An 11,245-nucleotide genomic window follows, 5' to 3' on the forward strand; every position below is an offset into this window, starting at 1 on the left:
TGGACGCTACTGCGCTACTTGACTTATAAAATAGCTTCGCTACTGAAAAGCTATTTGATTTAGAAAGTAGCGGCGCCACCGCCAAGCTACTGAGAAATGTAGCTAAGCTAGTAACATCACTACTTGTAGCGACGCTACTGCCCAACACTGCAAACAGGACATGTGGTTGAAGTCAAAATGCTTAGCCCTGATTTTTATTTTCTTCTTCAAATTGTAACGGAGGCCAACTAGTAATTTTAACATGAAAGCAAACATTATTATGGGTGTGAAGCAAAAACAACGTATAATGTATTCCAGCTTTCAGCTAGCAAGTCAAAATCAGCCATGCAGACATTTCTGAAAACATTTACCTGATAAGAAAGGTGTTTTAGAGAGTCCATACAGGCCCACCAGCAGAAGCACCAACAGTATGAGTCTGGTCCTCCTTAGCGATTCTATTAAAGATGATGATATGAAATACAACCTACATTTTTACAATACTAAATGTAACTATGTTAGGTTGAAAATTCGTCAGTGACTACGTTTACATGGACATCAGTAATCAAATTATTTGCCTTAATCTTAATAAGACAATAATATGATTAAGGAGTTTACGTGAGTTGCTTTTCGAATGTTTCTTTCATGATCCTGTTTTACATGCACATGGAACAATTACCATCATTGCGTCAGCACGCTATCCACGTTTCCCCTGGAGTTTCATGTAATTTCATGTGTTTCATGTTTAATTTTTCAGCTTTAACTGCAGTTTGCCGCTTTCACTTTCATTCATGTGCATTTCATTCATGCCCCGCGTGACAAACTGAAGTATTGGATGAGAGTATGAAGTAAGGACTGGTGGAGGAGTGTTGTTTTAATGAAATTAGATACGGCACGCCGAATGGGAGAAAAAAAACTTCGGCATTTCACGATGTGTGTGTCTGTGGTCCTTTACTGACTCGATAAGTGCAGAGAATAGTGTCAAACAGCTGTGTATGAAATATACTGTCTCAGAAAAAAACTCCTACATGACGGTAATAGTTCGACTGCGGTGTTTACATGCTGTTCTGCACTTCAATAATGCCACTAAAATAGGAATACTCCACACGTCTTAATTCGATTTGTTTAGTTCGATTATGACTTTAGTCTGATTAAGGTAATCAAAAACCAATGTTTACATGGTAGACTCTTAATCAGAGTATTGTCTTAATCGTATTAAAATCATTTAATCAATCATTTGTGTCCATGTAAACGTACTCATTGAGTCGTGATTTGTTGTTAATATCAGACATGCCTTGGGTTCTCTGTGTAAGAGCCTGAGCTTTGAGGAAACCCTCGGCAAAACCAGTCTTAAAAGCATCATGTTGACCCTCGGGAATATTTTTGTTTTTAAGGAGTTTTTCCAATGTTTCAACATCTGGTCCTTTATCACGTGTGAGGAAACCCTATTGGACACACAAAAATATACAACATTTACAACTCAATGAAAACAAACTACTACAGCACAAATTCTGAAATGACTACTAACTACTAAAATAAGAATTTTAAGGGAGAAACATGTCAATTTAATCGCTGCAAACCTGTATGACTTCAAAATGCAGACTTTTACTTATAGGTCCTGTAAAAGTGATTTAAAATGTGTATTTTGTATTCAATGTTTAACAATCTGAACTGAAACAAGCAGGCTGGGCTTGACAGTAGCTCTTCCCCTTTTTAAAAACAGCCAATAGTCTTTTGTTTTTATCAGAACTCTGCCAGTGAGAGGGGTTGAGCTCAAGCGCATCAAATGGAAAGTGCCTTAAAGGGGGTGGGGCATGTCACTAGAGAGCATTTGATTGGCCAGAAGGTTTGATGAGAAACTGAAGTATGACAAGCAGTTTTAGATGTTTATATCAGGTTTATGTCACTGTTTTGAACACACTAGCTTATAGATATAGCTTATACATACCGATACTAAAATAAAAACTTTATTTTGAATTCACAGGACCTTTAAGGCTTATAAATACATAAGAATGGCTTTTCAAATGTGTCTTGAATAGAGAGAGATGATTAATTATTAGATGGTATCATATTTTTATTTTAATTTGAGCTCCACAGAAAAAAAAACTTTACAACTTTAAAAGGACCTTTATAATTATTAAAATGATTTTTTTTAATGGTCACACTTAACAATAAGGCTTCATCAGATAATGTATTCATTAATGAACAGCATTTATTATTCATAGTTCAACATTTACTAATGATTATTAAAAAAGCAGTATGCAATTTTGACACTCAGTGGTTGAACTAGGTATTGCACCTCTGGTTCAAAACACGCCAGAGCAGGCTGCCAGATTGACGACATCAACAAAGGCTAATTTAAGTCACCGACAAGGATCACGTCAGGTACACCTCATGTGCTTTTTTCAGTATTAAACGCTAATGTTTGAATGCCATTTTACATTACATTTTTTGTCATACTCCTAAAAGAAGCAGCAGACACTTTACCTCAGATCTTGAAAATAAAATAAACCGTCCGAACTGTAACTCAGTGTAAGCCAACGCATATCAGTGATTCAGTAAAACTTACAAACAGCACCTTTAATCTCCAAATTCAAACTAAACATTAGTTAGCATGAACAACTTTATTTCTATTAACTAATGCAAACGAACATAAATACTATATTAAATGTATTGTTCATAATTTGCTCATCTTAGAAATACATGAACTAATACAACCTTATTGTAGTGTTACCTTCTTAATAATAATTTTAAAAAGCTTTGTATTGCTGTGTGAATGACCTTCATAAATGACGGTGTAATTCCCTCAGGTTCCACTGGACCCTCAAAACCTCCCTGCAGGCGGCGTGTTCGGGACTTCAGCGTTTTAAAGCCTCGATTTTGGACCAACACTGAAAACAACATCACATTTGGTAAACACATGAATGAAGCCATGTGTGACAACAAATAAAGTGCACAGCTTACATGGTAAATATTTGAGATCTGTACAGAGAGTTTGGAGAGGAGACTGGTTTTGCCTTGAGAACACCGGAGTGACACCACCCATCCTTGAAAACCCTGAATAACAGAGGAGAAATTAAAGTTTAGACATAAGCAATGCTTCAGGAAGTTTTATAATCATTTTAAGACTTCATTGTCTAGTTTCATTTAAAGCCTTAAAGGGATAGTTCAACCAAAATTAAAACTTCATCATACACTCAAGTGGCTTTAAACCAGGGCTGGGAGATATAGAAAAAAAAATGATATCTTGATTTCGTAAACATTTTTTGATATTCAATATACACTCAACGGCCACTTTATTAGGTACAGCTGTCCAAATGTTTGTTAATGCAAATTTCTAATCAGCCAATCACCTGGCAGCAACTCAATGCATTTAGGCATGCAGACATGATCAAGATGATCTGCTGCAGTTCAAACCGAGCATCAGAATTGGAAAGAAAGGTAATTTAAGTGACTTTGAACGTGACATGGTTGTTGGTGCCAGGTGGGCTGGTCTGAGTATTTCAGAAACTGCTGATCTACTGGGATTTTCACGCACAACCATCTCTAGGGTTTACAGAGAATGGCTCGAAAGAGAGAAAATATCCAGTGAGCGGCCAGAGTAGAATGGCCAGACTGCTTCCAGCTGATAGGAACAGTAACTCAAATAACCACTCGTTACAACCGAGGTATGAAGAGCATCTCTGAACACACAACATGTTCAACCTTGAGACAGATGGGCTACAGCAGCAGACCACCACACCGGGTGCCACTCCTGTCAGCTAAGAACAGGAAATCGAGGCTACAATTCGTACAGGCCACCAAAATTTAGGTAGGGTCAACATGAAAGCATGGATCAATCCTGGCTTTTATCAACGGTTCAGGCTGGGGGTGGTGTAATAGTGTGGGGTATATTTTCTTGGCACACAGTGGACCCATTGAGCATCGTGTCAACGCCACAGCCTACCTGAGTATTGTTGCTGACCATGTCTCTTCATGACCACAGTGTACACATCTTCCGATGGCTACATCCAGAAGGATGCGTTTTTCTTTTTTTTTTGTTGTTGTGAGGTAATGTATGAGATAGAGGTGGGCGATATGACCTAAAATTAATATCACTGTATTTTTCATCTTTCGAACGGTGACGGTATAATATCATGGTATTACTTTCAATAGCAAAATAATATACATCTCAAGGAAAAACAGACAAAAGAAAGTCTCACTTCTATCACTCTTTAAAAGTTTCGGTTTGGGTCAATGTAAATGCTCAGTCTCGTTATGAGCTGATCTTCATTTCTCTGTGTTGGTGGAATAAAGCAGGCGAGTCAGCCGCACCAATTTATGAGCAGACAGAGCAGGATTCTCATGATGACCACCGGCGCAATTCAGCTCTTTGTTATGAGCCGTAGTTTCAGTGTAAACTTAGTAAAGGTGAGTTTCTTTGGCGATGATGTGTACAGTGTTAGATTTTATATTTAGCGGACATTTGCGCTGAACACGCAGTGAATTCAACGCATCAAGATTCGGGCACCTTCTCCGAAAACACTCGATTGGTCTCAGCTGGTGGATCAACATTTACCTCATGTTATGATCGCTGTCATCTGCGCCATTATTATTATTATAACTTTAGGTGAGGTTTGCAAACCTGTGCACTTTTCACTCTTCAGCCGTTTGCATTTCCTGCAGTAACAAAAGCTCCCTGTTATCTGACAGCGGGAAGCGTTGAGTGATTGACAGCTAATATGAACCAATACTGCAGCAGGGTAGAGCGATTCAGCAAGTTTTTAGAGAAAATCAAATCAGATTGCACTACAACCATTATATTCAGACACACAAATGCTCCCAAATATATTATGAGGGCGCATAGATTACATTTCGGGCACTCATGCGACCAAAATGGTTGCAATTTCGAGCCCTGTAGTATAAGGACATGAATTCAGACCACAACTGAACGTTTGAAGAAAATTGAATGCCTTATTATTTAGAATTAGCTATTATTGATGTAAATGCAGCCGTTCAAGGTGCATAATTGATTTATTACGGTATTGACGGTATTAGAAAATCCATGTCGTGGCGCAATGTCACACCGGTGATGACTATGACACCGGTGTACCGCCCACCCCTAGTATGAGATCATGTGATCCGGAAGTGTATAATAAGAGCAACATGCAGTGATGAATACTGCCTGATGAACAGCCGGTGCTTGAAACATTTGTTTGGTGTTAGCCTTTTAAATTAATAAATTGGTTTCAGTGTTTCAGAGCTTTCAGTGTTGCCACCTTTTTAAATAAGTTAACAATCTTATTTGCTGAAATAATAAAAGAAAAACTCCATGATGGTGTTATTGAGACTTTCAGAAAAAAAAGACTGATAACGGCAGCTAGAAGAGAGAACAATGTCAAATTTACTGTCCTGCCCCATAGACGCTGCATTAGAAACACTTTGAATTTTATTTATTTTTTTTTTCTGTAATTTGATACAAAGATAATATAATACATACATAAAACACATAAAAATGTTCATACATTTTTTTTTTTTATCTAAACATTAAAAACTTAAGGATTTAAGATTTAATGACTTCAAAGCGTAATAAAAGTCTTGTGAAAAAAACTTCATTGGTCTATTCAGGAGCAGAGTGTATAAGAAAAACGCCTTTGTCTCTCACCATGTTTGTTGTGAAAGAAAGAGTCTGAGGAGAGATGAGAAGTCTTCCAGATATCTGGCACAGTCTTCAGTTGTGAGTCCTGCTGAGAAACACGAGGCAGAAGCTTCTCCAGCAGCTCATTTATCTGGACGAGGCCGAGATCTGACAGACCCAAATCTCTGAGGGACAGCGACGGCTTTCCAGCAACACCACACACGCAGCATTAAAGGAGAAAAAACAATGTTAATAAACATAAAAAGCATACATAGCATATTTTGTTCCTTCTACACATGTCAATAGCAGCATTCCTCTAGCACTAAATTCTTTGAGCACAAACAAATTTTCTTCTTCTCATACTTCAGCCTCTACATCAAAGTTCCTGAAAGCAAAGACGGTCAAGGTCCTCCAGGACTGGCCAGCCCAGTCACCAGATATGAACATTATTGAGCATGTCTGGGGTAAGATGAAGGAGGAGGCATTGAAGATGAATCCAAAGAATCTTGATGAACTCTGGGAGTCCTGCAAGAACGCTTTCTTTGTCATTCCAGATGACTTTATTAATAAGTGATTTGAGTCATTGCAGAGATGTATGGATGCAGTCATCCAAGCTCATGGCAGTCATACACAATATTCATTCTTTGTCCACTGCACCATGACTTCATATTCTATACTGGACATTATTTCTGTTAAGTGACAAGACTTTCGTCTAAAAGTCAGAGCTTACGGTCCTAATAAAAAAAAAAACTCACCGGCCACTTTATTAGGTACACCTTACTAGTACTGGGTTGGACCCGCTTTTGCCTTAATCCGTAGTAGCATAGATTTTACAAGGTACTGGAAATATTCCGTATAGATTTTGGGCCATATTGACATGATTGCATCATGCAGTTGCTGCAGATTTGTCCATGATGTGAATCTCTCGTTCCACCACATCCCAAAGGTGCTCTATTGGATTGTGATCTGGTGACTGTGGAGGCCATTTGAGTACAGTGAACTCATTGTCATGTTCAAGAAACCTGCCTGAGATGATTCATGCTTTATGACATGGTGCGTTATCCTGCTGGAAGTAGTCATCAGAAGATGGGTACATTGTGGTCATAAAGGGATAGACATAGTCAGCAACAATACTCAGGCTGTGGTGTTGACACGATGCTCAATTGGTACTAATGGGCCCAAAGAGTGCTAAGAAAATATCCCCTGCACCATTACACCACCACCACCAGCCTGAAATGTTGATACAAGGCAGGATGGATCCATGTTTTCATGTTGCTGACACCAAATTCTGACCCGACCATCCGAATGTTGCAGCAGAAATCGAGACTCATCAGACCAGGCAACATTTCTCCAATCTTCTACTGCCCAATTTTAGTGAGCCTTTGTGAATTGTAGCCTCAGTTTCCTGTTCTTAACTGACAGGAGTGGCACCTGGTGTGGTCTTCTACTGCTGTAGCCCATCCTTCACAAGGTTGGATGTGTTGTGCATTCAGAGACGCTCTTCTGCAGACCTCGGTTGTAACGAGTACTTATTTGAGTTACTGTTGCCTTTCTATCAGCTGGAACCAGTCTGGCCATTCTCCTCTGGCCACTCACTGGATATTTTCTCTTTTTCGGATCATTCTCTGTAAACTCTAGAGATGGTTGTGTGTGAAAATCCCAGTAGATCAGCAGTTTCTGAAATGCTCAGACCAGCCCGTTTGGCATCAACAACCATGCCACATTCAAAATCACTTAAATCCCCTTTCTTCCCCATTCTGATGCTTGTTTTGAACTGCTGCAGATCGTCTTGACCATGTCTACATGCCCAAATGCATTGAGGTGCTGCCATGTGATTGGCTGATTAGAAATTTGCATTAACAAGCAGTTGGAAAGGTGTACCTAATAAGGTGAGCGTAAATCTGTAAAGCTGCAATCACACTGGACTTTTCTCCCCATAGACTTCCATTCATACGCACGCGAATGCGTCCGCCCGGAAACGCAAGGTCATGCGTCAAGTTCAAGCTTGGTGAACTCTGACCTGCGGAATCGAGGTGACCTCTCAAAACAAAATCAAAACATGACCTCTCTGGTCAGAACTTTAAAACATGGAGCAATCTTTCGCGTTTTTAATGTCTAATAATCTTGTTTAATCCCGCCCCTTTTCGCAGCGCCGTACGACAGAATTTCGCATTATCAAATTCTAGTGTGAGCGCAGCTTTACGCTGTTGATCAAAAGTAATTACCTCAGAGCTGTTCAGATCTTGTTCTGGCGTGTTCTCTCTGTGTTTGTGATTGACTGAAGTATTGCTGCTCACTGACCCCTTCAGCGAGTGCAGGGCATTGATGAGGTGACTCAGCTGGACTGTTACCTACAGACACAACAACATTTAGTGTTTCTTTTAACACCAAATATAAAATTATGTAAAGCAACAATGATGATGATGATGATAATAATGATGAGCCTTTATTTGTCACAACACTGTTACATGCAGCGAAATTGGACCCCTTCAACCATACACAAACAGCATACATTTTAGGGGAGACAGGTCAGAAAGGGAAGAAAGAAAGAGGAAATAAAAATCATTAGCGATAAAGGAGGTGAAAAAGACAACTGTTCCTCAGTTTTGCACACTAATAAATGTTATGCAAAGTTAGTGTACTTTGTTTAACAATGAGACAACGGGAATGGTAATAGAGAACAATTTAATGGCATAAAAAGTATGAAAATATTACTTAAATGGATTGTTTGTCGACAAATTAAACTAAAATAATATCAATATTTACTCTCTAAGCTGGTTTCAAACCTTTAAGAGTTTCTTTACCATGTTGAACGCAATATATGACACTTTAAATAAAGACGAAAATCGGTAACCATTGACTTTCATAGTAGGAGAAAAAATTATATATAAGACAATGGTTAATGGTTTCCAGATTTCTTCAAATGGCATAAAAAGTATGAAAATATTACTTAAATTGATTGTTTGTCGACAAATTAAACTAAAATAATATCAAAATTTACTCTCTTAGCTGGTTTCAAACCGTTAAGAGTTTCTTTACCATGTTGAACGCAAAATATGATACTTTGAATAAGGGTGAAAATCGGTAACCATTGACTTCCATGGTAAAAATACTATAGAAGTCAATGGTTACCGGTTTCCAGATTTCTTTAAATTATCTTATTTTGTGTTTGACAAAATGAAGGAAGTCAAACAGGTTTGGAACAAGTGAAAGGTGAGTAAATAATTAAATAATGTTCAGTTTTGCTGAACTTTCCCTTTATCTGTCTGTAGTTAACATACATGGTAAAATTATGCTAACGTTATTTTATAACATTTAAAACGTCACAGATAAACACAAATAACATATGACACAACAAAATTGAGATGTGTGATGTGGAATTAACACTAGTGACTTAACTTTGGTGGATTTAACATTATTACTTATGCTGATCGTGTGGCGTCGATGCAAATTCATGTCGATTTACTACAACAAAGCTCTAAAAACACTGTAACTACATTACAAACATCCAATAAGTCACATCTGATATCTCAGCACACTGTTAAAAATAAAAACTCTCTAAAAATGTGACATTAAATTCAGAGTGCGGTGTCTGTTAGCGGTTAGCCTGCGCATGTGTAAAGTTATGAAACCCGCCGTCACAAACATATGTGACCTGATACCTGCGGCTGTAGGGAAGTCGAGAGAGAAAACATTTCCGATTAGCTGATGGCAAACTCTTGTGGACGAGGGGATTTTATTGCTCAGGAGTTACATATAACGTCCTCCACCGGTGTCCTCTTACGTTAAACAAGCCTCGCAGAAACTGGAAGAATACCCGTCAACAAAACACTCAAGAACATCCGGCGCGGATAAGATGACAGAATAAAAGTCCTGAAATGTAGCTAAATCTGAGCCAAATCTTTGTTTCTTCAGGAGTAAAACAGATGTTTATTTGGAAATCACATTTTGTTGTTGAAGCTAAACAAGCCGACTGAAAACTATCCACCACTGAGCAAAATTACTGGAAATGCACAATGGAAAGCATAGAATCAATGCTGAGAAGGTTAAAAATGTCTTTGCTGTGAAAACAGAGAAGAGTGAATGAAAAATTAATTAAATAATTACCTATTGGTCAAAAGAACATACAATCATTCTTTCATTTATTTTCTTTTTGGCTTATTGCTTTTATTAATCCAGGGTTGCCACAGTGAAATGAACCGCCAACTTATTCAGCATATGTTTTACGCAGCGGATGCCCTTCCAGCTGCAACCCATCTCTGGGAAACATCCATACACACTCATACACTACCGACAATTTAGCCAACCCAATTCACCTTTAGTGCATGTCTTTGGACTGTGGGGGAAACCGGAGCACCAGGAGGAAACCCACGCGAAAACGGGGAGAACATGCAAACTCCACACAGACCAAAAAAAGGTAAAAAAAAAAAAAATGCCCTGTAGATCCCCAAGTCTGGCTTCCATACAAGGGTCAAACATGGACGATATCAGGGCCAAGCCAAGTTTATAACCCATAACTGGCCCTGAACTGGGCCAGATATGTTGGTGTGTCATGATTGCAGTGAATTTGATAAACATGTATTTTGCTTTATGGCCACGTTTTTTCTCAAAGTGACCCGATTGGTCAAATTTTTCTTTACTCAAAATTAATAAAAATGTATTTTAAATGTGGGTCATTATAGGCCAAACTTATATGGCGCACATATACATTATTAGTGTCTGGGCCAAATACTACATTTAATATCTGGCCCAAGTATTGTGTGCTGCCTTAAAGACGGTGCCACCTCTGCCAAACCCAGGTCATGTTTGGCCCACATTCTGTATGCCAGTGCTGGATGAATGCCTGCTGTGCCAACTTTATGCCAAATCTGGGCCAGAATTCTTTGCTATATATTGTTGGTCAAGGAAATACAACAAAATTTGTTAGATACTTGAACACTTCCATGTTGTTGTTTTTGTGTCCTCTGTTTTTTTTTATGTTATACAAGAGATTTCTGTGGACTTCATAAATACATCAATTTCAACTAAAAAAATGTGAAAAAGAAGGCTGTGAATTAGAGAATTTTTATTTGTGAATAAAATATTTCTCACACAAAATAAACCATTTTCTCTGGTATATCGGTTTTAGCTTTAAAGTACCGCTGAAAGGGGCTGAAAGAAGCAATGTAATTATCTATACGAAGATATAAGCTATATCAAAAGCTTTTAGTGTTTTCACACTGAAAGAATGTTTCATCTTCAGTTTCACAAAATGAGCATGAACTATCAACCTCCATATACTTTGCCAAAGTGCTATTCACTGGATATATATTATGAAGAATTTTAAAACGAACCTCTTTTGTTTTAATGGGAATGCAGTACTTATGAGGTAAAAACCAGGCTTTTCCAGTCTAAGTCAATGAAGGATGCCCAGTAAAATCTGCCCTTAGGCACATTATAAAAAAACTTTCCAATAAATTAAATTAAATTAATACACAAGGTTGAATTAAAGAATTGTTTGTCTTTAAAATAAAACCCCAGACTTGGAGAGAATGCCAATTATATTAGAAAAATTTATTTATTTCTAATTCTAATATCACAACTGTTCCATAAAAAATGCATTTATGTGGTGAAAAATTGTGGGAATAACACAATTTTCAGGAGGAATTTACT

The 11,245-nt window shown here is 37.9% G+C and overlaps 1 protein-coding gene across 1 annotated transcript in view; it reads right to left on the bottom strand.

Annotated features, from left to right (window-relative positions):
- The window catches only part of yme1l1b (YME1-like 1b), a 29,997-nt gene extending 20,570 nt beyond the window's left edge, over positions 1-9,427 (bottom strand). Inside the window, exons 1-7 of the mRNA XM_056471168.1 lie at positions 9,256-9,427; positions 7,819-7,944; positions 5,621-5,795; positions 2,941-3,033; positions 2,758-2,867; positions 1,271-1,421; positions 351-434 (exon numbers count right to left, since the gene is read on the bottom strand). Of these exons, the coding sequence (XP_056327143.1) occupies positions 351-434; positions 1,271-1,421; positions 2,758-2,867; positions 2,941-3,033; positions 5,621-5,795; positions 7,819-7,944; positions 9,256-9,288 (772 nt within the window). The 5' untranslated portion in view covers positions 9,289-9,427. The remainder of the gene's footprint in view (positions 1-350; positions 435-1,270; positions 1,422-2,757; positions 2,868-2,940; positions 3,034-5,620; positions 5,796-7,818; positions 7,945-9,255) is intronic.
- Between the last annotated feature and the right edge of the window lie 1,818 nt (positions 9,428-11,245).

The sequence above is a fragment of the Danio aesculapii genome, chromosome 2, assembly GCF_903798145.1.
Source record: "Danio aesculapii chromosome 2, fDanAes4.1, whole genome shotgun sequence".
Taxonomy (NCBI): Eukaryota; Metazoa; Chordata; class Actinopteri; order Cypriniformes; family Danionidae; genus Danio; species Danio aesculapii.